This window comes from Neopelma chrysocephalum, unplaced genomic scaffold, assembly GCF_003984885.1.
Source record: "Neopelma chrysocephalum unplaced genomic scaffold, ASM398488v2 Primary Assembly neopelma1_42b, whole genome shotgun sequence".
Classification (NCBI taxonomy): domain Eukaryota; kingdom Metazoa; phylum Chordata; class Aves; order Passeriformes; family Pipridae; genus Neopelma; species Neopelma chrysocephalum.
The window spans coordinates 7,807,373-7,834,798 of NW_020897701.1; the positions used below are offsets into that span (position 1 = coordinate 7,807,373).

At 39.0% G+C, this 27,426-nt stretch overlaps 1 protein-coding gene across 1 annotated transcript in view; it reads right to left on the reverse strand.

Moving 5' to 3' along the window:
- Positions 1-27,426, reverse strand: part of BANK1 (B cell scaffold protein with ankyrin repeats 1) — a 141,885-nt gene that overhangs the window by 17,490 nt on the left and 96,969 nt on the right. Inside the window, exons 8-10 of the mRNA XM_027677165.1 lie at positions 8,183-8,279; positions 5,791-6,096; positions 2,755-3,033 (exon numbers count right to left, since the gene is read on the reverse strand). Of these exons, the coding sequence (XP_027532966.1) occupies positions 2,755-3,033; positions 5,791-6,096; positions 8,183-8,279 (682 nt within the window). The remainder of the gene's footprint in view (positions 1-2,754; positions 3,034-5,790; positions 6,097-8,182; positions 8,280-27,426) is intronic.

Consider the following 27,426-nt stretch of genomic DNA (forward strand, 5'->3'; position numbering starts at 1 on the left):
CAGACCAGGACTTCTCTTTCCAACAAAGCCCTAGCATAATGTCAGATATGTCATTTAAGCCAGCAATCAGGCTTGTCAGTCCCTGATGTCAGGGTACTGACTAGACACACTAATGATTTAATCTGAAGTTCTGAGTGGCCACTGAAATCAATGCCTTTGAATGAATAAAGTATGAGCTAATGCTGTTAAATCTCAAGAATCTTAGTTACTTCATATTGGGCATCCAAAAACTCAATGGATAGAGAACAAATCAAAGGGTTTAAAACAGGAGGGTCTGAAACGTGGGACCTAAGGCAGGAATGAATTATATTTTAAACAAAATGGGAATAAAAAAACACTGAAGTTTTTCATGCTTAATCACTTTAAACACTAGATGAAACAAAATATCTGTGATAAATAGGAGCATATACTGCAATGTTTGTGGCAGGGTGAAAGAACAGCAAAACTACAATTCTAACTTTTGATTATTTGACTTTGCCTCTTCTGTAATACACTTTTTAATACAATATATGAAAATAAACCCCAAAAGTATAATCAATTTATTTGAGGGATGAAAAATGTGTATATACGCTAACTAGCTAGAGTATTTTACACTGATTAGGTTAAATTACAAAGGAATGGCCACAATTACACACAGATTTTAATGATGGACTAGAACGAAATTTTCTGGTTCTTACAGATGAAGCAATCTTTTTTTTCCTGAATATAAGCAGTTCTAATATAATAAACTGGAAACTGGGATGTTGCTGGACTGGATAAAGAATTTTTTAACCGCTGTGGAGAAGAACAAAAAGCAGCAAGAAAAATCTTTCACCGGAAGGTATATTCCTTCTGTCGGAAATTTCACTTGCTACCTCAGGAATCCCTGCACAAACAGGAGAGTGAAATACTCCAGAAATACAGGTAGGCAAAACAGAGGCCTGAGTGGTCAGTTGAAGCTTTCTTGAAGTGCTTCTACTTTTCTCATGTTCTGTGTAAGTAAAGGAACTTGAGTCAGGGGCTGATTTCACAGAACTACAGGAAACTAATTTGTCTACTACTTGCTTATAAAAACAAAGGTAAAAACCTTGTGGGTGTGTGTATATATAAATATATATATGGTAAACCACAGTCCCATCAAAGCAGTTCCTCTCATAATCTCTTCCTTAGCAAACAGTTAGAGGAGACAAAGCAGAAATACTCAGTGCAACAACAGACAGTAAAAGCAATCCCCCAAATAAAGCACCTTCACATTAAGGGTTTTCAAATCACTGGCCTATCTATAATGATGGTGGACCAAGATTTGAGACACTGCTCTAGCAACCTCAGTAAAAGCAGCCATTTCATGACTTTTATAGCTGTAACAGGCCCTCTATACCCATCTATTCTTGGATTACACTGTAACTACTGTAATAATTCATTCCTATGCCTCCTGAATATGCTGAAGAAAGAGCAACTAAATGATGACCACACTAGCCCATGCATTCTGGCCCTAACCTGGAGTTATTCAGCCTGGAGGAAGAGAGCTAGCTAAGAAGAATAAAAGAAATCACTGACTGAGACACGTATGAAAAAGGAGGTGCTCCTCTGTATTTGGTGGAATGTTTTGCATAGTATTAATTCTGATTTAGTGCAAAACATGCACTGCATGCAGTAAGCAATCTAATGGTGTCCATTGTCAGCCTATTTTTCTACCGTTTATTCTTATGTATATTCTTATACCTTGGCAGGTTTTTGCAGAGGAGGCTGGAAATGCAGGCAGCATGGATTTTGGGACTGAAACAGAGATCTCTGCAGTAAGTTCACTGAATTTCTTTTGTTACTTTGAAATTTGGCTTCAGTCTGAATTGGATTGCAAAGATACCTGAAATCCCTTCTAGCCTTATAATGGCCAGTCTTCGCGAACGAAGATTTTGGGAAAGGTCTTTTACCTTTCCAGCCTGCGCAATGGATTTTTTAGGTGAGACACAGCCTGCGCTGAACTGAGCCCACCCTTTAATCCTAAGGTTCATCTGCCGGGGCCAAGCAAGCTTGGACAATGGCAGTGAGGTCCTCAGGACGTAGGTTTGTTTAGAGTGACCTTCTCATAGATGGATGGCCTAACAGGGCTAACGAGCTCCATCTGCCCGGGGGGGGACTGGGATTTGAACCTGGGTCGCAGCAGTGAGAGTCCCGCATGCTAACCACTAGGCCTCCAGGGGTCCCCTTCTAGCCTTATATTTCCATGAATAAGCTCAAAAATGTTCCCCAGTTTTCATAGTAATGGTAAAAGGACATAATCCTTCCTGTTAGAAATATAAATGATCCTACCTAGAAACAGTGGCCAATTCTAGCATTTTGTATTGGAGAAAGGATATTTGGAAGAGGAATTCTCACACAGGCATTTCTCCCTACTGTTCTTGTCAGAATAAAAAAAGACTAAAATTTCTCTCTTAGAATTAAGTAAAATCATTTCAGTAAAGAAACTGAAAGGCAATTGCTAGAACAGATACACTCACAGCTAGCCCAGTGAATCTTAATTTTCCCTCATATTCTCATAATTTTTTAAAAGCTAAATAAAAATTGTGATACTATCTGACATGCAAACTGAAAATTAACATTACTCAGATATGTTCTCAGCTCATTTGAAGGATGAGAATAGGTTGACTGAAACAAACAATGTGTTGGTTTGAAGGTAACTGAACAAGGATCTTAGTCTTTTAGAAAATGTTATTCATCAAACAGAAGAGACGTCTACATTCTACTAGAAGATATTGACAAAGCAGCAGCGTTAACCTTGTACTATATAGGGCGTGTTCTCCTCTCTGACCAGTGAACATGTGGGACGAGGGGCAGGGGCTGGCGGCCTGTTCGCAATAAAGGACCTGCAATGTTTCCTCTTCTCCTCCTCCTCCCCCACTATGAAATCATACACAGATTCCTCCAGTTTCACAGCAGTGTATGGGTGTTCCTCCTCGCTGCCTTCCTCGCATGTATCTTGGTCTTCTCTGTAGCACGGTGTTTTGAGTCCATCACCATGTTCTCTTTTGTTCCTGTCTATCACAAAATTCCTCTCTGAAAAAGGAAGAAATTGTGTTGCATGTAAAGGGTAAAGAAAGGAGATTAGGACTTATCTTAAAGCTTTAAGTTTCCTAAAGTAACTCAGAGACCTAATTTCACTTCTAAACTAAAGTGCTCTGATTTTCAGAGGCTTCTGATCATGTAACTCAGTAGAGAAAGTGTCCCAAAGGAATAATTACAACTTCAGGGACTCCTCCTGATTTCACATCAGATTATCAAACATAGATTCTTAGCTATTAGCCACAAAATAAATGGACTCATTTAAAGAAATACAGAGTACCACAGTTGCTCTCACAAACATGTTGTTTCATGGTGAAGCCAATGTGGCCCTTGGAATTTTGGAAAACATTTTGTTTCTTACCTGTTGCAACAATAACTTAAGAACAGAAACTGATTTTAGAAAATGTTGAATTTTGTCTTTCCTACATCTTCAATGTCCCACATGGTTTTGAGGGCTTTACTAAGATGTGCTGTAGGCCAAGGTCAAAAAAAAAAAAATCCCCTTACAGTGTAGGTAAAATTTATGACCTTTTATAATCTGTGCTAAGACTCCTCCACTCTAATACCTGCAAATGCCTCTCTGTACTCCCCGTATTTCATATATTTCATAGAACAACTACTTAGAACTTGCTTTCCTTTAGTTTGTACATTTTACAGCATTAAAAGGCATTGATAAGTTTCCCGATACCTGGGTTTGCTTTGATTTGCCTTTAAAACCTCCACAAACTTCTAAGAGTTACAAGATGTTACTGAGGCTGGTGTTCCCATAAATGTTTATAACTTCCTTGTGATGATTACCCATCTTTCCTGCAAAAACAGTAGACCTGCCTGGAATTCTTGTACTGAGTCATTTTTTCCTTGTGTTGTAATTTACTGCCTGTACATATGTGTATCTGCTAAACTAGGCTGTGGTCACTACTGGTGTTTTCAATCCTTTGGCTGCTATTTAAAGAATGATCTATTTATGGGTCCAGAGGAGCTAAACAACCTTTTAAAGTGGGATACCTTTGTAAATGGGATGCATCATTTATAAAGGGGATGTATTAATAATATGTAATATCAACATGTATTCTGACTAAGATATAAAAATGTTTTAAAACAACAAGTGGGATTAATACACCTGCCATCTTTAACATGAATAATATTTTGTTGCCGTGTCACTATACAAGTTCTGCTTCTTTCTCTGTAGGACATTCTTTCTTTTCTAACTCCCACAGGGGGCACTCTCAGGCCACTGCCAAAACACAGACTTGAAGAAAAGGGGACTTGCCTTTGAAGTACTCCACAGCAACTCCTAAAGCAAGCACTCACTGCAAATACATAGCAATGACTCATTAGAGCTCCTCTTTGAAAGCAAGCATCATCCTCATTTAGAGGAATTCTGATAACTCATTCCCCAATCATGGCTAAACATAGGAAAATTCAGAGCACGTTTTAAATGAACTCTTCACACAGGAGCATTTTCAGATGAACTCTGCTTTACCACGACAGGATTCGGCACAGGACACTACAAAGTCAGGAAACTTTCTTTGCTGGTACCCACATACAGACAGCTGGTGTTTGGCAGAGACGGTCACATTACTACTTGATGGTATAGCCATGTAAGACCTATTCCAAGACAGGCATTTATATCAAACCTACACTAACAAATCATGTGTGCCAAAACTGACCCTCATTTATACACACATATAGCTCCAGTTGAGTATTTTGTGGGAAGCAAAACGGATTTTTAGCATTAATGTTATTCTGCCCCTCTTTCTCTTAGAATTCACCTATGGATTCCTGCATGTAGCCAGCTTTTTCTTGGGCAGCAGAACACAGGAAAAATCCTACCTATAGCAGGCTATAAGACTAGAGAGCTATTTCTGTCTAATTATGTGAACTTCAGAGTGCTTGGTGATGGTAATTTAAGACTCTAATAGGTTACACCACATTTGAAAACAGAGTTAACAGTAATAAGCAGTGGAGAAACTGAGAAGCAGTTTGTGTGCACACTTATCAGTAGTGTTCATAACAAATAAGAAGGTTTTTTTTTTTCCCCTATGCAACTATTTAAGTCTGGTATTTCAGCTTGGATTATTTTGCATACTCATTTTCTCAGTGAGAAAAATTGATGATCATCCCTTTTGAAACAGATGCAAATAGCATTTTGTGCTTCTCATCACTTTAACCAAACCCAACACAAAATTTTAGATCTTTATTCTGGGGAATAAGTATTAGAAAAAAAGATAAAAAAGGCAAAGCATTTAATTCTTTTCAATCTGCAACACAATATAGCTTTTTACTTCTAACTAACTACAACATTAGCTAAAATGTAAGAAAATACTACATTACTTCTCTCTGCATGGTCACTTTCTATTAATTGTACCTGTGAAATTCCAAGCTATATTAAATCAAGATAGTATTTAATGCTTTAAAATGGTAAATACTTAAGGCAACTTGACAAAAATACAAGCTCAATCTTTTGTTTCAAGCCTCTCTTGTAAATCCAGTGCATTATTTGGCAGCTCTCTGAAACAGGCACAGTTAGGAAAACGTGAACCCAGCAGCCCACATCAACGTATTACCTGACAGACCTGGTCATGAACATCTTGATGCAGCAAAGTGCATATGCACATGCTCGCTTTGCACCATTAGGGCCATACTGCCTAGCTACTCTGTTAGAAGTGATCATATGTAATCTCTGCAGCAGCACATAGTCTGCACTTGCACATGTTTGTATCTGGGCTTATTTTCCTCCCAAGACTGTACCTTGTGATAAATCGTGCAGATCGTCCTGTCTTAGGATGCTAGGCAGATTTCGAGGGGGAGGAGGGGGTGGTCTCTTACAGAGAAAGCAATCTCTTCTGTTCTCTTTGAGATCATCCTGTATGTTGGCATACAAATCGTCAGGACTGTTGTGAAAGCTATATGATTCTTCCTCTTCTTGATCTTCATGTTCTGTCTCCTCTCTGCTGTCTCTTACATCATCTTTCTTTTCCTCATCCACTTCAGCTTTGTGTTGGCATCTCGATCCAAATCCATATTGATCTCCCGGGTTCTGCTTGGCTTTTAATACTAAAGAATGCATTATTTCATTTAAAATTTGCCATCTGGAAACATTTCCTGTTTCAAGGATTCCCACAGAAGCAACACAATGGCTAATAAAACTTTTATGAACTGATACAGTAGAAAAGCTGTCAAATACATACTGCCAGTGAACAGCTTTTTAAATATTTACCAAATGAACAGTGGAAGTTTTCATTGTACCTTGCTACTCTGATACATGCCATCTTCGTGCGTGCAATGTTAAACTCTTCTAGAGCTGCTGTCAGAATGAAATCACATACACTTTCCTTGCCTGCATAATTTGTATTACTTGATTTTCAATGCAGCACAATGCAACACTTAACAAAATAAAGCCACAGCTCGCATATCTGTGGTACTTGTTTTTACACAATGAGGTTTTGGGTGCTTTCTCCTTAAAATTAAATAAACATTGCCCATAAGAGACATGACTGTACACCTGTGGAAACAGAATTCCTCTGCCCAGGTGCTCAAGAAGGCCAGTGGCATCCTGGCCTGTATCAGGAATAGTGTGGCCAGTAGGACATGGGAAGTAATTCTGCCCCTGTACTCATCACTGGCGGGGCTGCGCCTTGAGTACTGTGTCCAGTTCTAGGCCCCTCAGTTCAGGAAGGATGTTGTGGTCCTGGAGCATGGCCAAAGAAGAGCAATGAGGCTGCTGAAGGGTCTGGAGCACAAGTCCTATGAGGAGTGACTGAGGAGCTGTGGCTGTTTAGCCTAGAGAAAAGGAGGTTCAGGAGAGACTTCATCACTCTCTACAACTACCTAGCCTCTTCTTGCAGGCAACCAGCAATAGGCCAAGAGGACACAGTCTCAAGATGCATCAGGGCAGGTTTAGGTTGGACATTAAGAAGAAGTTCTACACAGAGTGACTGGGCACCAGAATGGGCTCCCCAGGGAGGTGGTGGAGTCACCATTCCTGGAGGCGTTTAAGAAAAGACCGGATATGGCACTTAGTGTCATGGTCTAGTTGACGAGGTGGTGTTGGATCATAGGTTGGACTCGATGATCTCAGAGGTCTTTTACAACCTAATTGATTCCACAGTTCTGTGATTCTTTGTTTAGTGGCCCATGGACCACAGAACAAGAATACAGTGGAGAGATGTGAAAGTGTACATTTTAAACTGCTATGTACAGCATCAAAATTTTAGTAGTCAAGATCAGTAACATAACAGAATAACTACACAAGTCCATCATCACACTGTACTGAACCCTTGAGGTAGGTTTCCATTCTGCGTTATCCTTTGGTGATGTCTGCCTTTCAGCATTGATTCAAATGTGAGGTTAGGGCATTTAGCTGGCTAACGTGGCCAGCTGTTACAATTTATTTTCTTCTTCCATCTGTCCATGCATATACAGTGTGACAGAGACACTGGAAAACCTATCAGAGCTAACCTGTTTTTTTCCTGTGTCTATCATCCACCTATATGTGCTAAAGCAACCAGTCTAAATTTAGCAAATAAGAAACTTCCTTTTCATACGTATGAGACAGTAAAAAAGATAAAATTGTCAACAAGATAGAAAGAGAATAAAATTTAGCATTATAGATCCAGGATACTCTTAAGATATATGCAAAATATATGCTATCAGTAAATGCAAATAAGCAACTTTGTTGCAGTTTTCAAGGGGAATGTATAGGACCACAGATCATCAATAAGCTTGTCATCAATCTATGCTTAGAAGTATGAACATCAAGCTGCAAACTGTCAACTGTCTGTGCCTCCATACAGGACTTGACTGCACCTGTAGGCAGTGCCTCCCCTTATCTGAAGGCTGTTCTCTGCGAACTTGGAGAATTCAGCTGTTTTCAAGGTTCAGAGCAGAGATGATAAATTTCCAGATTTTACAAGGAGGTGTGGTTGCACTGAGGTCTCTCTTACTGAGCGACAACTTTGTTATCATAGCTGAATCCCTCAACTGCCTTCCTGTTCTCCTAGGGCATCTGCCTTCCCTGGAAGTTGCAGTAACATGTGGAAGTTGAAAGTGTTAGAATAAATTTGCCCTCTCTGTCCATAACTTCAAACGCTTAATACAGCACATCCAAAACCCAATAAAACTGTCTAACAACATGACTTACTCATGGCTGGTTGAGTTTCCAAGCCTAACATAAGCTCATAAGTGTTACCGTCTTCTGCTTCCTCTCTGCAATTGGTGAAATTATTTGCTGTGTTAATCTACAAAGAAAAATAAAGAAGAATATTTGTTTTAGTGACATCAAGAATATTTGTTTTAGTGACATCATCTCCTACCTTCACACTTTGCTATTGATATAATAATCAACATTCTACTAGGAGGAAAGTGAAGACAGAAACATTGTGCATTTGCAACTATGTAATGATATACATGTTTTGGCAAATGGAACACACATATCTCAATACATATAAAGGACACAAGGTTCTGCCATGAAGTGATACCAAGTTTGCACAGCAAGGGTTGACACTAATTCATCTTTACCCAGCAGTGCACTGGGCTGCCCAGACAGTTCCCAAGTTTGCTCCCAGCTGTGAAGCACTCATAGATAATGAGAAAGATCAGTAACAGAAAAACACAAAGTCCATAGGACATGACTGAATAGCTCAAGGGTGTACACAGCGCAAGAAATCTCTGGAGAGCTCATTACAAACAGTTTCTGTATCCCAGCGGTTGGTACCAAAAGCCGTGTGTGCAGTGAAAAACCAGAAATGGGACTGCAAAGCATGTTAGCAGTTCTACCCACTGACCAAATGTGGTGAAGTGGCTTTTTGTTCCTCTAGAAAGTTGTTACATTCACACAGCGCTATTCAAAATTAGCCTCAGGAGGGTCAGAATAATCAGTTTTCTAAAACATCAATGTATTTCTTCAAGCAGAAGAGATACAAACCTCTGCTCACCCACAGCAGCTAAAAGCAAACCTGTAATACAACAGCAGACAGTTTTGTTGTCTTAAAATATAGAACACACATTTGTTAATTGCTGATTTTCAGAAACAACTGGAATTTCAAAAGGTGACAGTGTTTTTAAAGAAACCCAACAGGACCTTGATTCCCATGTAAGTGGGATATGAAACTATCCTCCACAGACACAGTGGAGCCCTCAACAATTATTCAGGAATTTTGAATCACAAAACGCTGGGGGTTTGAATACACCAACCCCAAAGCAGGCAGAGAAACAGCATGGTCCATATATCATCCAGACTGCAAGATTAAGTACAAGCAGAATAGTGGACTGTGGACTTCACAGTCAAGAGGAAGAACTGACATGTAGTTACACCATTCTGCATGGCACAGAAACTGATTCTCAGGAGCTCATGCCAGACTCTCAAGAAGTTTGTTCCTAGCATCCTGCTGTCTCCTGGCACCCACAACCATTGTCTCAGGGACAGAGTTCTTGCTGCATGAAAGAGGAAAAAATTTTGAGAAATAGAGAGTTTTTCTGTGGAACTGAGAATGCCTTCTTTCCAGAAGCTCTTGTACACAGTCACCTCATGAATACCATTCCAGAGACGGTGCAGCCATCAGACTGCACAACAGGTGCCTCCCTGGCCTGCTTTGCTGCTCTAAGAATACATCTGGATCCCTACATAGCTTTCCTGCTTCCAACAATAAAGTATTAATCTCTGCCTTCTGTGCCCATACAATGTGTGCATCGGTGAGAGAATCCTGTTTTTCTTGAACTTCCCCATTATTTCTGTGTTCCTCTATACTTTGCAGAAACAGGATACATCTTAAAAGCCCCAAAGTTAGAGCTTTTCAGAATATTTATTTTCAAAAGATTTAGGCCTGCATGTGCTAAATGTAAGTGTATGTTGTGAGAATAAATAAGGTCTAATAAATAAATATGTTTCCTGTGAAGAGAGGACGTGTGTAGAAGAAATCAAGCAAGGAGAGGTCTAGATATATTAAGCTCTCCTGCTATGACACTGGAGTAACATGCCAGAGAAAATCTTTCAAAGTCTCCACTTTTATCTTTGTAAACATGAAGTACTCATGGATATACAGTTGGGTAGAATGAAGTCAAAAGGGTAAATGGAAAAAACAAATGACATTTGCTGATTTTCTTCAACACAGATATTTCTCAGTTGAAGGAAACCTGGTGACTCACAGAAAAACAATAGAATAGATATGATTAATATGCATTTTTGAAACTTCAATGTTTCAAAAGACTGAAGGTCAGCCACCCTGGTAGCTTATAATGGCTCTACTGACAATGTTGAATCTTTGGGAATTCAAAACGCAATTTAGAAGTTTAGCCCCTGTCTACACTTTCTAGAAGTCTCCAGGACCTGTGAGACGCAGAAAAGCTGAACAGATGGAAACAGTCTTTAACTAAATATGGTTACACTAGAAAAAAAGTCTGTATAATGCAAATTAATGACAGAAGTCTCCTCTGACACTGGGTATGACGACACTGTGCATCTGAAAACAGTGCAATGTCTCCAAAGGCGGTCCTTATTTAAGAATGCAAACCACCACAGCTAAATCAGAATAATGCCATGGCTCAGCTTGCAAATCTTGCCACGATGCCCTGAACGAATGTCCATTACATTTAGGTCTTTTATATGGGCTGAGTCATGTAACTTGAATGTAACAGCATAGTTAGCATGATGTTTCTACATTTAGGGTGTTGAGTACAACTCGTGCACAGACCTGAACTTCCAAGTCATTTGAGCCTGTTGGGCTGAAAATGGGTCTTTGATTTACACTGAGATTTCTTATGGCTGCCAAGTCACCTTCCAAAGGGAGAACTAGCTTCATTGGGAACCAGTATTACAATAAAAAAGGTATAAAAAAGTTGTTGCTGTCAGCACAGAACTGCTCCCAACAGACTATGGGAAAGGGCTCTAAGTGTTTGAAATTAGTTTGTGAATTGAGAAATAATTTCCTTACCTCAGGATGCAACGAGAATGTTGGGATGAATTGAAAGTCCTCTAAAAGACTGATGATGTTTCGAGTCCTGTGACTAAAAGCCATCTCTCAACATCAAAAAGTAGATACTTAATTTTCTTTCAGTTATGTATTTTAACTGTCTTGATTAACTGCCTTTCAAAAAGGTCAAGTTTTTGAATAGCTTCAAAGCTGTCCCTCATAAGAGGGACAAAGCCTGAATTGATTTATCTCAGTTATTTACTCAGGAATTCATTATCAAAGTTATTATTACCCATCTTGTCAGCATTTCTTACAATGCTCTTCTCAAAAGCCATCTTTTTAAGGCACGTTTTCAAAAGATTTTCTCCTTGTTATACAAAGGATTTTCCTATTCCTCAAAGTATTTTCTTCCAATGACTCTGTACTGAGACAGAATCATCCCCTCTGGCAAGGGCCTGCACCATTGAAATTGGGTATGTTGTACCTTCTTGTACAGTGAGGAGTGAAACTGAAGAATTCAGAGGAATTTAACCCATCAGTGATACTTAGATATGGCAAGAGTTATATATGGCAAGAGTGAGAAGTACCTGGACAGTGTATTTAATTTATAAACAGATACTCACAGATAAATGTATCAATCACAGCTCACATTAATCCTTATGTATAAGATATAAACGGATATATCTAAAAATATATCTGTACCTTATATTCCTAGAAACAAAGTAAGACAGAACTCCTGATGGTACATTGCTCAACAGCTTTCAAAAATCAGATCTTCATGCTTAAATTGGGTCTGGGATAATGCTTAGAGTAATAATACATTAATTCATATGATTCTTTATTCCATTGTTTTACAGTTGTCCCATTATTAGTTGTCCCTTTCTTTCATTAAATTGGCCCTAAGTTGAAATTCCACTGTATAGATATATATCTTTTTACGCTGAATAATTACATGCCTTGTGGGTTTAAATTCAGACTTACATCTCTATTTCATCTTATTGTACTGGTATTTTTTAAAAAAAATTAAATGTACATAACAAAGCCTTTTGTGTCTCTGCTGTACTTTGGAAACTCATGCTGTCTCCTACATCCTCAGTTTTTCTGGATTGCAGAAATTAGGAAAATTGATGGAGAAAGTCCTTATCATTGCTTGTAAAATTCTCATTGAACCCTTTGACAAGACACTCTCTTCAGTTAGGGTCAAATTTAGAAAGAATTACTGGAAGTTAGCTCCCTGACATGATATAGGGCAATGCATAGAAGTGCACTGGAATATTTAAATTTTGTTTAAACTAAAAGAGAGGTGCTTAAACATCAAAGGCACCATTAAAATGCTGATATGGACTTGACAGTTTTGTGCCTCTGTCTTGACAAATCTGTCATCCCATCTGTTGATTATCCTCTTGTTTCTTGCAGACTTGGTCAAGTCACAGCTCTGTGCTGTTCAGTGTTCAGTGCCATTGTACCTAATAGTTCACATGCTGCCTTGGCAAACTCCTGAAAACTGAACAAGACACATTATTCCAGAACCACTTAAGATGCTAAATGAAATATATGTTCTGCGAAGCTCTGCAGAGAATCTTTTCATTAAACACTAAAACTCAGACTATTTTCTTCCCTTCATGTAATTGAGGCTCTCCTAGGATATACTTCACAGCACTTTCCCCAGATATCCTCTGCTTCAGGATCAAGTGATGCTTTTTTATCCTGTGTAAAAAACGTCTGAAGAACATCATGTGTTCCTTTCTCAAGACAAGATTTTGTCTCCTGAAAGTTAGTGCATTAGTGCCTGAGGTAGGCAATGCCCTTCTCCTTTTCCATACAAATTATCTTCACTGTAGCCAGTATTTCAAGTAGGAGAGCACAAAAACTGCAGCTCCCTGCAGTCAGTCTCACAAAGCCCGTAATTTATAGGATTACTGCTGGCCATATCTAGATTTTAATTCCAATCTTAATTCAATTTTCACACTTCAGTCAGTCCATCTGCCTAACAGTTTTCTTCATCAAGCCTTTTTCTGGGAGATACAAGACTTCAAACACTAGATTAAACTGAAGGTGCTGCCTTTAATTTGTTTAGGACAAAGACAATTTGATCTTCTTCTGGACTCCAGGGCATTTCCAGCTGCCTGTTGGATAGCATTCAGGCTTGCTATTAGACATCTTAAAAGTACTATGCGGTCACACTAAGGCCTGTTCTTTCAGGGCTGATACAGATTTGGTTGCCTGATTTGTTTATAACACATCACCACAACATTCCTTCTTATCCCACTCCCAAAGTTCGCAGTTCTTCTAAGAGATGCACTGCTTGTTCATCTGTCTCCCACTATTTTGTAGCTCAGCATTTCAGATCAGAGGACAGGCATGGCTGTCCTAAAGACACAGCTTAGGCAGCCTCTTCTGACTGCTGAACAACAAGATAACATTGCCAGTCACCTGGAGTTGAACCTGTGCTGAACATCAGAAAACATCAGTTTCTACCGCTTGACTTCTTTGAGGGCACCAGTCTGAAAGACTCCAACAGCTCCCCTCTCCCTCTGCTAACCTGGAGCCCTGATTCTCCTGGACTCTGAGAAACAAGTAGTCACATGCTGGTTAAAGCTATCCCAGTCTACATGGACTTGCCAGAAAGGCTACAAGAGTATGCAGAGCCCAGGTGCAAGTACAGCAGTGCTTTTAAAATTATTTGATACCAGTTGTGGAGTTACAAGGATGTCTATGTCTTTGGAGTCAGTGCATCCTATAGAAAAGCAGTATGAAACCAAGAGGACATGCTCTCATTTGCCCTTTTTCTTTCAGCACCTTGTCTTTATTTTTTCTCTTCAGTGCAGACCTCAATATGTCATACACTTCTTTCTGAAAAGTGAAATCAACAGCTTTGGAAACCTAGAAGTAGATGTGAACTGTGAACACTTCAAAAGTTCATGTAACTGGATAACAGTATGTCCATTCATAAATCACTTCACTGGATCATGGAATTTTTAAAACCTTTCTATTCTTTAAATTGCTAATAGGGTACTGAATAGTACAGGAACCAGGACAACACTAATTAATAAGTCTTTCCATTTTGACTATGAATCACTGAAAACTAGCCTTATAAAAACATTTCTTATTATTTCTGGTTTCTCTTGTTAGCTGCATTTCATTTTGTGCCTTAGTCTTTCTCACAGTATCCTTAAGTGCTACAATTCTGACTTTGACCTTAGTAACCCAATACAGTTTCTACTTCCTATGGACTTTATTCTCCTATTTGGGGTTGTTTTACACTCTTTCAACCTTTCTTTCACAATGAGGTAGGTATGCACTTTGATATGCTTTTCTTTGAAATCTGCTGCTATTATGTTGTTATTTTTCATTCCCATCATAGAAACTGTATACAATAATATATCTTAGATTGCTCTCACCAAGGTTACCCTGTCTGGACAACCTCAATGATTTCCTCTTCTTTATTTACAGAGAAAAGAGTCCTCTAGCTATTTCCTTCACCTTAAATGTTAAAATCTTACCAATGCATTGAAAAAGCTATTGGATAATGCTTCCCACTGTATTCCTTTCCAGGCACATGCTGGTGATCTGGATCTCAAAGCAAGCCTATGCACTGGTACACAAACTGTTTCCCCTTTGTTTCCTGGACAAGCTATACTCTTTCATAAAAATCGTGTAAATTATTCCACCATCTACCTATTAGACAAATATGGCCAGTTTGGTCACATAAAAGAACTGCATCCTTACCTTAACATACCTAAGATTTTTGAGCACTAGCCTACTTTTCTCTTCCTTATTATTTCTTTAGGCTAAAAATCCCCACCCCTTCCCATTTTGCAGACAACACAAATCACTATTGATCAGCATTCCAGATTCTAGAAAAGGGACATAGCATAAGCAACCTAAGTCTCAATTTGAGAACAATAAGACCTAATATGATCATGAGAAGTTCTCATGATGTATGTGTTTTACCTATTCAATTCAAAGTACTGGTATGAACACCAAAAGAAAATATGCTGGCTTCCTTCTGAAAAAGTATGCTGGATTCTTCTAGAGAAGGTCAACTTGCAAAAAAAACCAAACCACCAAACTGAAACAAAAGAAAACAACAACAACAAAAAAACCCCCACAAAACAACCCTCCCTCTCGAAAAACCAACCCCCATAACAAAACCCCAAAATCTGCAAACAAACAAACCCCCCCAGTTCCTACAACCTCTCTAATGCAAAGTGGAAACTCTCTTCCAGATAATTTAAAGAGAAAACCACAAACTTGTTTTTCAGTAATTTCATGGCCTTTTCCATGTGAGTGTTTGATGTAATGGAAACCTTACTGATCCCTTCATAAACTGTACAACTGAGAACTAGGATTGTCTCTGATAAAAAAACTCACAGAAAAAGCTCAGTTGATCTTCCCACAGAATCTACTTTCATGTATGCTGTGAAGATACAGAAACAGATTAAATATAATACAAAGTACTGCCATACTTTGAATTCTATGCCCTATGTTGGTATTTCTGATCTCAGGAGCAGAAAAATATTCCATTAGTTCCTGTTTCATTACTGAATCATTTTTTGGTTTTGGCCCTAACATGCTCATTTGCAAACTCAGCTCTTTTTCTTACCTAGCATTAAAGCATCAATATAACATATTCTTTAGCCCCACACTTCTTCCAAGTGCTTTCCACACAGCCAACTTTGCTTTTTAACATTAGCTGGTTTTGGGTGGGTGACACATTCACGTTTCATGTAGAAAGGACTTAAATTCTGCAAAAAACGGGACTAGATTCTCACTTCTTTAAGTACTACCAGAATAACAATTTTAAGGCTAGCTTTATGGAGTACTTCAGGGTATTTTCTGATGGACAAACACTGTGACTTTGGTGATAATGAAGACAGATTCACCTTCCAGTAAAAACTTATATTGGGGTGAATGTGGAGAGCCCCTCCCAAAAGAGAGGGCTGTCCTTCTGGCCTACTCTCTTCCATCTGCCCCAGAAGGCAGTAGCCACAATAAAACACTGCTTTCCTCTGTTGCTAAATATCAAATGGCATATTGGCGGGTTATTTATTTCCATAGGAGGTGAACCGTGCTGGCAAAACCAAAAGCCCAAGCTGGGTGCCTCCCAGGGGGAGGGGTCTTCTCCTATGCTCTGAAGGCTTTATTAACCAGAGGGCTTCACTGCACTTTTGGCTGACATGGATACAGCTATCAGCAGGCAGAAATTACAGAGGTGGAACACTTGCATTGCTTAACAGACTGCAATCGTAACTATAGTATCCTCTCACTGGGAGTGAACTTAAGCAGAGAGGAAAACAGGATGTAAATAGGTAAGTCATCTCAGAACCTCAAGACAGAAAAAATTGATTTCCTTGGCTGGATGTTTCCTCTATTTCATTGTCATAGGCTTACAAGATTTTCTTTCTAATGTCCTTGCTTTCAGAGAAACTGGACTGAAACACAGCAGTTGGATCTCTTTTCCAGCCCCAGGTGATTTGCTTGTACCATTCCTCAGACCTTGCCAGTACTGTCTGCTCAGACTCTAGATGCCACAACTGAAGCAGAAGGGATATACTGCCGTTTGGCATCATCTTCACAGTTTTTGCTCCTTTTGTCTCACCCTCGCTGTGGTCTAGCCTATACTATGCCCATTGTCACTGCTCTACCAGAGCTTTCCAGAATGCGAAGGTGAGAACTAGTACACCCTAGGAAATATTTTCCATTTGCACTCTCAGTACTTCATGAAATGCAAGCAGATGATTTGGCAAACACTTTTCTTTCATTCAGTTCCAGCTGTATCCCTGAGCCTAGTGAACAACCATTCTGGTTATAAAAATTTTTCTAACTCTCAAGTCTGCATTAATTACTAATTTCACATATTCTACAATGTAAAATATTCATCAAAGTATTGGAAGTGTTTAAGTATTTATTACTCATTTTTCCCAGGGTCCTGTATAAGGACCTGTAGAAATTACTGAAAAAGCCAGCTTCATAAAATTGATCGCATGCATGAGGACAGATCCAACATTGCTGTTCATTAGCTTTATTAATGTCAAACACTTTTACTACCCTATTAGCTTGCTTGATAACTCATGCTTGCAAAAAAACATGAGAAAACACAGATTTCTCTAAAGCATGAGTGCAATGAAACATTCATTACAGTGTTACAATCAAAGACAAAAACCACTTGGGAATCTAACCTGGTTGTAAAGCTGGGTAGGTGGGAAGAAAAGTGGTGGAAAGAAGTTTTGCTGCACATGTTCTGCTGTGCAGTGCTGAAAGACAGCAGTTGAAAGCAGTGTGGGCTGAGCAGCCCAGAGGTTACATCCAGCCCTTGAAACACTTGAACTTGGCCTCCTGACCTAAGCAAGACTTGCCTTAAAAAAAAGCCAAGAACACCATGTATTATCCTGCCAGCCAAAACTGCTGCTTCCTTCTGCCTGCTCCCCATCTGTCAGGGTAAGCTGATTTGCAAGGCACTCCGCCTTCTCAAAGGCTGAGCCATCCCTGATGTACTCCATGCTGCTGGACAAGGTGGGCCCTCAGCTTTGTTCTCTGCTTCACCACAGATGAGAGGGTGTGCCACAGTGCCTAAGCTCTACACCGCATCTTGGATTCGTGCACATCTCAGGCTATGCTCAGGAGCTGCACATGCAGCATTGCTGACCCAGAGAGAGCAGCACATCCAGCTCCCAGAAATGAGTTAGAAGACCCTTTTCTGCTCTACTTGTTCATAGGAAAAGTGAAATGGCATTAAAAGTTCCTGGGATTTTTCTCACTGATGCTGTTTAGTGCTATGTTTTCCATTATTTCCCTTCCAATTTCCTGTGCGTTATTGAGGCCTTGTGATATCAATACAAGATGACAGAATCCTCACTGCCACTAATAACCATTAGCCAGCTGAGTGAGAGGCAACTGACCTAAACCTGTCTGTGCCACATCAGTCAGACTACAAAAATAACAGGTATTTAACCATAATTAACTGTATTTTTGAACAAAGCTGCTCATTCTAGGAACAAAAGGCAATGATTGCTCCATTACTCAAAATGACTTCTCAGCGTTGCAAGCAATCATAATTTATTGCTAACCTCTCATGTCTTTCTCATGCAGCTGCTTACACCATGTGGCTTTTTATCAGATGTCTGGACATAATAAACACAGAAGTGTTGTTGCATCTTAAATACATGACCCCTACCCCCATTATGGCTTTAATATACAACCATTATGCCTTTAACCCCCAACAGTTTCAAGTGTTCAAGGTCAGGATGGACAGGGCTTTAAGCAACATGATCTATCCTGCCTATGTCAGGGAGGGTAGATTAGATGATCTTTAAAATTCCCTTTGGGCCCAAACTGTTCTCTGATTCTACCTCAACAGGACACACGATTTTCTTTCAAAGGCATGTTCCTGTTGTGTAAAACTGCAGTGTTATCTTTCCCAGAGCACAGATTTCTCTTTCTGGGTCATAGGTGTGTGTATAATTGCTTTATTTATCTGTATGGATTTCAGTTTAACCCGACACTTTCTACTTCATTCATGTTAATTCAAATCAGGAGTATCACATGATCTAATGGACAAGCATACTTATGTGCTGATTAAACTAATCCTAACAAATTAGAACAAAAAATCCCACATACTAAATAAGGTAGAAAACCGAGCAAGGACACAGAATAGCAGTAAAAATAATACTGTGACATTGACAATAATTTGTAAAATTCCCTCTGCAATATAATTTGTCAGAAGTCTCAACTGCTACCATATTTTCTGCAATACAAAAATGTTAAAATTCTCATTCTAATATGCTGAGAGTACATAAATGCATGCAACTGCCAGAGATAGACAATTACATAGAATAAATGAGAAATTAAATGCTCCACTGCCAAAGTCTAATGATTTTGCGATCAATTTGGAGCAAATGTATGACTGAAACAATGATCTGTACAATACTAAGAAACTAACAAAACATCAATTAACACCCAACTTTGGGCTCAGATATTTTAATAAGAGCAAAAGGAATTGTTTCATTTGAAAGAATGTATTGTAATCTTAAACAATTTCCTTCTAGGCTCCCTTACTAAACAACTTCAGTTGCGCATCTGCTTTAACTTCATTACAAGCAGATTTATTGCACTGTATATCAGCCAGCATCGCTGAAGTGATCCCTACTTGCAACATTATTCTGTGTAACTTCACACCTACTTTGTATGCCTGTCTACCAAATCACAGCAAACTTTCTGCAACTCTTTTTTTAACTCCTACTTTTCAACGAATTTCTGGGGAAAAAAGCCCTCCCTTTGTACAAATCACCACCACTGAGAAACAAACAATAAACAAAAAAAATCAAACTAAGTAAAAACTCAGCATGTGGATAACTGTCCATTTATTATTAAACAGCCTTCATGACTACGGCTTTGAGAGATAACCATTACTGCAAGAGAAACAAAAAGTTACTTCTAATAACAGAACTTAATTTACTGGTACGTACAAAAATATATTTTAAAAATCAAATAATTGCAGCCTCCATTTGAAAAATTTGTGCTCGCTTTCCCTCTTCTAAGCATTTATGCTGTTCTCTAATCTAACTACTGAGTATCAAGGGATTTTTCTTCTGAGTATTCAAAAATAAAATTTCTCCTCAGACTCATTTTAGCCCATTTCTCCTTTAATGACAATTCTTGTTACTTCAATTTTCACACACCCACACAACTTTTTGAAAGACTTTCAAATCTTGCAGAGTGCTGATTCTGCTGAACAAAATATCCACTGCTGTTTGGCAGGCTGTGTAATCATTGCAAACTCCACAAAAGCATTCCTATCTCTCACACAGGTTAATTTTTCAATTTAGCAGGGTAAGAATTTTTTCTTGCTTTTCTGATTTTTTTTTTCTGGGCAAAGCAATAACCATTCTCCAGAGTGTTTCTCTTTCACTTGATGACAATTACACTGTTTGAACTTTCAGTGTCATTACTAAATTACTACTCCCTTAGCAGATCAAGAGATAGACAGAGAGAGAATCACAGAATCGTTTAGGTTAGGAAAGACCTCCAAGATCATGAAGATCAACCATAGACATAACGCTGCCAAGTCCCACTAAGCCCTGTCCCTAAGAGCTGTGGCAGCTTGCAGGACCAAAATCTGAACCAGTCTCCTTTCACCACAAATTGAAACAGGAATGCTCCACTCCTTTGCCAAGCCAGCACCTGCTGACCATTTGTCTGCTGAACTTTACATTTTACTTCCTGCTTATTTCTTTAATGTCTGGGAGATTTTGATTTACATTTGCTGAGATCAGTTCATTAAAATACTAATTTCAAGTGGTAATTAACTCCTGGTGGAAACAGCAGTAGCACTGATATGCTCTCAGCTGCAGGAGAGTTCACAGATGCTCAGGTCCCTGGGAAGTGGAAGAGGAAGTAGAAGATTCATTAAGTGACATTTAGGGTATGTGGATGCTGCGAGATGAAGGACCCATTCCATAAGGATTCCCCATGGAAATCTGAACAGGCTTTATATAGATGTATTGGGTCTGGATGTAAAGGAGTTAACTTTCTTTGAGCAGCCTATATGGTTCTGTGTTGTGGATTCGTCACTAAAACAGTGTCAATAATGCACCCATGTTTTGGTTATTACTGAAGAGTGCTGGTACAGCCTCAATATCTTCTCTTTTTCCTCCTCTGCCCCCTTCCAGGGAATAGGCTGAGGTGGGCAAGAAGCTGGGAGCGCCAATGGATATTCCATGCCATTTAATGTCATGCTCATTAATAGACACAGGTGGAGGACGTTGAAGGTGGGCTTTTTGGCTTCCAAGGTGGCTACTTGAAGACTGGCTGGGCATGGGTCTGCCTGTGGGAGGTGGTGAAAGATTTCCTTTGCTTCACTTGTTTTTCCTCCTCTTTCCTTCACATACTAAACTGTATATATCTTGCTTTTCTCTTCCTACCCTCTCTCTCATTCACTGGAGGTGGGGCGGAGGGGGTGAGTGGGCAGTTGTGTGGGTGCTTAGCTGGCTATGGTCAGCTCACCACACTAGATAAGTACAGTGCTGTACTAAAACTAGAACTACTGTTCTAAAACTTCTTGGGCTATGCCAACTTCCAGTATAAGTCACCACACAGTGAAGGCTTCCTCCCATCAATTCATGACAGTTCTCAAGAAGCTGCTGTCCAACTCAAAATTGTGCTGGCACAGCTTTGCCTAGAACCCTAGCACCTCCAAATCTCACTCAGTAATGGAACAAAAATGCTATACCTACTACAGAGATTCCTCATCTTAAGAGAAAGAGAGCATCTGCAGTACCTGACTGACAGATATGGAATAAGACAGAATTTTAGATCTCATACCTGTTTATTTCTGCCTTTGTTTCTCCTAGCTGGCACATATAAAAACCTTTGGTTTTAAAATCCAAACCAAGAAAAAGTCATTAGCTCTGAAACGCTCTTTGATTCTCTTAGCAATAATGTGAGCAGGTAAGAATTTTGCCTTTATAAAACATAGTTATGTTTTAGATGACCATAATATCATCTAGGCATGTGAAATGTTTCCAATACTGCAGTGGCATGGCAGCTAAATAACAGTTAGATACAAACACATCCAAAAGGGTAATGAGCTAGTGGAAGAGCAACACTTGTGGAAAATTTAAGATTAGCACAACTGAACAGCTAATGCTTAAAAAGAAGAGTAAACAACCGGCCTTTAGTAAGGTTTTGAGCCCCTGAAATAATCAGTGACTCTACCTGGAAGGAAATGAAGAGGATAGAGAAGGCATTGAGTAAATACATCAACTGTGCCCACAGCCCAGGAAACTTTCAACCCCTTTACATGTAATGAGGACAAACATGGTCTGGTTGAGCAAAAGAACATGCAGTCTTTCAGTATGGTTTGTTTCAAAGCTCTGTGCTCTAAGATACCGAAAAGTATGTCATGGGCTGGAGTCAAAGACAGTTGCATTGATGCTACTGGCAGAATATTTATGATTTATCACTGGGCTCTAGATCTCCAGCATTAACACATTATTCCTCATTTTCTACCCTGCATCCTATGTATGCACTGCAGAGTGCTACCCAAACAGTTGCTGTATTGTGCACCAGAAGAACTACATTTTAGATGCCAATAGGTACAGTATTGTTTGTCATTTGAACTCAAGTAAGAAATTTCTAAGCTCTCTGGTGACTTCTGAGATTCAGCTCTTCTCCCCTGGATCCTTGTAAATGCCCGGAAATTTTTCTTTTTTACAGAAACCAGGAGGACTTTTGCTCTATCTAGCCAACTTTTAAAATATATTGAATTAAAGAGGAGTAGGATAAAGTGCCTAAATCTGTGAAATACCACGGTATTTCTAGAACGTGTTCCACATACCTGTGCTAAAAATAGAGTTTTCAGATAAAGGTTTTTATATTCAGGTTCTTAAAATCTTTGCATTCCTAAACAATAGCTAAGATAAGGAATGAGAAAAGCAGTTGAAATAGCAGTTATTATCTGTACTGCATTCAACTGTGTCAATTAATAACTACTATTCCCATGGCCGTGCATACACACACCAGCAAAAATTCTCTAGTGAAACACTTCTTCTGTGGGAAAACACTAGTTCAGCATGTGGTAATATTAGGCACTTTATGATAAACAAAAGCAGGAAAAAGTTAAAATACGATTTTCCCTCTGAAACATGTATCATGCAAATGACACACCTAGTCCAGCAGATAAATAATTAGCCTCCACAGAATTTACTTTTCAAAGGCCTTGCAAGGTCCTTCTCTTATTTTTGCTTGACTCTAAAGGTATCTAAACTTGGCTCATGTATTTGATTTCAGATTCAACTATTAGGTATTTGCGGCCAGTACTCTAGCCATTCTGCATTTTTTTTTTAGTTCAGCTATATCTCATAATGTATTAACTGAAGGATGGTGACAGTTAAAGTAACAGAAAGCATATGAGCAAATGAGTAGTGACCTCTACACTATTGTGTTCAGACAAATCATTTCCCTTTAAGGTGCTTTGCTGCTTTCACATATTTCAGCGATAGTTGTTTTTATTTGATGGTTGTATATTTACTACTTTCAACCTCTAATCTATTATCTCAGAAATGCATCCTGCATGAACAGAAAATGGCTAAAAGAGACAAAAGTCCAGTCTAATTTGGGTCCATTTTGCATACAGCATGCAAACAATATGAAGTCAATTTTCTGGCTTCTACATGCCCTCTGACAATCCAGACCTCCAAACAGAGGAGAGAAGGTAGCAATATAGAAAAAGAATACCAAGCTAATTTTTAAAAAGTTAAACCAAGGTACCTGCAACTCAGCAAAACAAAATTCTTTTCAATAATCTGTTATGTCACGTAAAGTAACACTGTGCTTCACTTGAATACTTCTATTGCAGAATCACAGAATGGCCTGAGTTGGAAAGGATCTTAAAGATCACCTAGTTCCAAACCCCCTACCATAGGCAGGGACACCTTCCATCAGGCCAGGTTGCTCAATGCCCCATTCAACTAGTCTTGAACACTTCCAGGGATGTGGCATCCATACCTTCTCTGGGCAACCTGTTCCAGTGCCTCACCACCCTCACAGCAAAGAATTTGTTCCTAATATCTCATCTAAACCTGCCCTCTTGTCAGTTTGAAGCCATTCCCCCTTGTCCTGTCACTACATGCTCTTCTAAATAGCCTTCCTCCATCTTTCTTGTAGGCTCCCTTCAGGTACTAGAAGGCTGCAATTTGGTCACCCTGAAGCCTTCTCTTTTTCCAGGCTGAACATTCCCAATTCTTTCAGCCTTTCCTCATAGGAGAGATGCTCCATCCCTCTAAACATCTTGGTGACTATGAAGAGAAACTCCTGATATCTGAGTAAAAAATAATACAACATGAAATACAAGTTAACAGATGTTACTGAAAGAAACAGAAGATTATTTGCCCTAATTTTATAAGGTATTTCTCTCTGAAATGCTCCCACATCTTAAAAAAAATATTCAGTCCTCTTAGTTTGTTTGCTCTGTGAACAGCAACAAACAGAGCAGCCACTTGTTCTTTCACATTCTTTCCGAGAGTAGATCTATGTGATATGTACCTGGGATCCCATATACTTCGACTCTCCATGACCTATTGGGAAACCTGATGTAGTATGTGGTCTATGCCCCTAGACAAAAAACATCCTAGTTGACCTATGGTGATTCATTCCATCTTTACCACAGCCTGCTTCCAACTGTAACTGCTTTCCATGTAACCTCCAAAAGTGCACACACACACACACACACACACACACACACATATATGTATGTTACCTGCAGCACTGTATCGTCTCAGAATTTTACATGAACAGATACAGGTTGAACAGCATAATGCACTGAATTGTATGCTATGCATCATAAAATCTGTCACAGCTGAGGAAAGGTTAAGCAAATATAAATGTTTTGCATAAATCTGAAAGAAATAGATTCCCTGACTGATGACTGAAACACAATTAGTTGCGGCTCGCAGAAGGTAAACAGGTAGCTGCTAAAAGCCATAAAAAATTATTTTCAATGGTATGACATCCACTGAGATCTACTTTTGCTTCAGGAGGGCAAGAGAGACATAAAGACAAAGAACTATGTAATTTCTGACCTATGCAATATCTGTTTAAAAAAGGGTGTAATACTTTTTCTTCTCAATTTTAGGGGCAGGGAACCAATCTAACTTGAGTGATCAGCCTGCTTTCATGCTAGTAACATCAGTATTAGAAAATGCTTAGCAAGCACAGCTCACTAAAACTGTATTTGACAGCGGTTCTAATGGCAGCTGCTACTAGATTAGACTTGATATGAATACGGATCTCAAATATTACCATTTCAGTGAGCACTTTCAGTTCTCAAGACAAGAAAGAAGGAGCAAATTACAAAATAAGAGCCAGGGTGGAAAAAGACTATAAAGCAAGAGAGAAAAAGGACAAAGAAACCTGTATTTGACATTCAGTGCGTAGTTTCCTACAGCATCATCTTATTTAATACCAGCAATGTTAGTCTACATCCATTACCTTCTCAGTTACTTACATTTTTCTAATCCACAGTCAGGATCCAAAGGCTTAGTTACTGAGGTTGATAATTTAGAGCAGCAGGCCAAGTTTTGCATTAGGTACACATACTTGCTGCATTAGAATAAAACAAGATGCTAATGAACCTGGGATGCAATGTGTTAGTGGACTGGGTTTTTTCCTGCTCCCATCTCTCTTTCAGACACCTTGTAAGCCACTAATATCAATAATGCAATGCTATGTAACAGAAAAGCAATATAAGCAAACAGATATACTGGAGTTTCTACTAAGCAATTGGATTCTACCTTTTCACTTTAGTTTTTTTAAGGGAATTTCTGTTTTTTCCCTAACAGGACATATAGCAGTTTTTAACTAACTCATTCTCCTTTTTCTCCTCTCCCCCCAGCACCACAAAAAGTACCTATTGAGTGTAAAGACTGAGTATCTTAAAAGAGCTCAGGAGCTGGAAGGACCCCAGCAATGGACGGGAAAAACAGCAGCAGCCACTTACAAAAGGAGTCCCATTTTATTGTTTCCCCTGGGGCCTCTGCCAGTCATGCTTCACACACTGAGCCGCATGTGCATGCTGGATAACTCTTGGGGCAGATCTTCATATGCAGTAAAACGTGTGCCAGCCTCAAAGGGACTGTAATATTTTACATGAAACTATATAGCCTGTTTTTTTGTCTTAATACATTTAACAGTGTAGGAAGAATGTCTGAATCTAAAGATCTATAAAGCGCACCTATAAAAAGGGGTCCATGGCGGAAATAGGAGTTACAAGTGGACTGCTGCTAACAACTATCACTTCAAGGTCACTTGTCCCATCTGACCTTTTGTTAAATGTGGTTACCCCAGCAAGAAGGAATAAAAAAAAAACAAGGTAGAGATGGCACTGCATAACCTGTGGTCCATAGCACTCTGGCATTGTTTTTCAATTGAATGCTTAATGTCCTGCCTTGTCTTTTTGTTTCTCTGTGTAAATTCTCATTTGTGGGAATTTAATAATGCATCTCATCTCTGACATGCAATTCCTGTGATGGATATCTTGGATATTCATGTTTCACTGGACAGACTCACAGTATGTGTAACTTCATACAGGTGCGTATGATGCTGAGGAAGTTTAGAAACTGGATTTATTGTGGCTTTATTTTAAAATAAACTCTAATACTGAAGAGAGTTAATTGCCACAACAGGCGATTGTGGAACAATGAGAGTTAGAACTTTGCTGATTCAGGAGGAATGAGTGAATAGTGTGAATAGGAAACCTTAAAATTCAATTTGTTTTGAAATTTAAAAGCTTAAGCTGAAACCATAAAGAGGAGACAAAGCTATTGCAGGGGAATTACAGTTTAAGGAATACGAAAACCAACATAACCCAAGTGTATTTTATATTGGCATTTCCATTCCTGTCTAAAATACTTGAAAGGTTTGTTTCTCTGAGTACTGCTTGAACTGTTGTGTTGATGAGTGCTGAGGAACCCAATAATAAAAAAAAAAATATTTTTCTTGCTTGTTTTTTGACCTAAGGGGCAAGAGGGATACGCAAGACCAAATACGTAGCTTTAACAAACTGGTTAAATACACCTAAACATTCCTAAAAAAATATAAAGTTGCATCATAGGTTAATACAAAACTTACCATTTCCAGCCTGTCTCTACTTCAGCAGCAAGGCAGACACGATAGAATGACAGAAGAGAGAGCTATAGATTGACAGATAAACAAGGACTTTGGGGCCTGAGTCATGAATTCATTGACTTACTGCACTGTGGAGCACCAGGCCCTAGCTAATTCATCCTGAATTAGCAAGCAGCAAAACCCACACAGCAACAGAAATCATCAATACAGAAGATACATGGCTTTGACCCTTGGTCATGTCTGCAGGTCATTGTTCCACGGGTAACTTGTTCACACTTCACACCTTAGAGTGACTGCAGACTATGGCACTCGTGTTTATTATACTTTAGAAAAGCTTAGGTTAATAAATGAAAACAAGCTCATGAGTACTAAGCAGACTCCAGGTGATTTCATTAATTCTTTACCATAAATTCAAATGGGATGTTTCCCCTTCAGCACAGCAGATTCTACACTCATACAAGTGCTTTGTATGACTGATGCAATGAAAATACCAAAGGAATACAAACACTACCGACATTTTCCAGCAAATAGTTCAATTTTGACACTTCACTAAAAACCATTTCACTAAAGATGATGGTGGTTTGGCACATCTGGAAGAAAGGGGAAAAGAACTCACATACAAGCAGATTCTCTTGCTTGCTTCCCAAGATCCGTACATAACTCATAAGCCCCCATCATGCTGCCAAAAAGCGAATCATAGAACTGGACTCTACAGCCTAAGGGACACACACCTTGTGTCATTTTCCCTTCTCATAAGAGAAGACAAAGTAGGAAAAAAATAATAAAATCGTACCTCCCTCCTGCACAGTTCAAGTTACACAGTTTTGGAAACCATGGGGTCCTCCGTAACCTT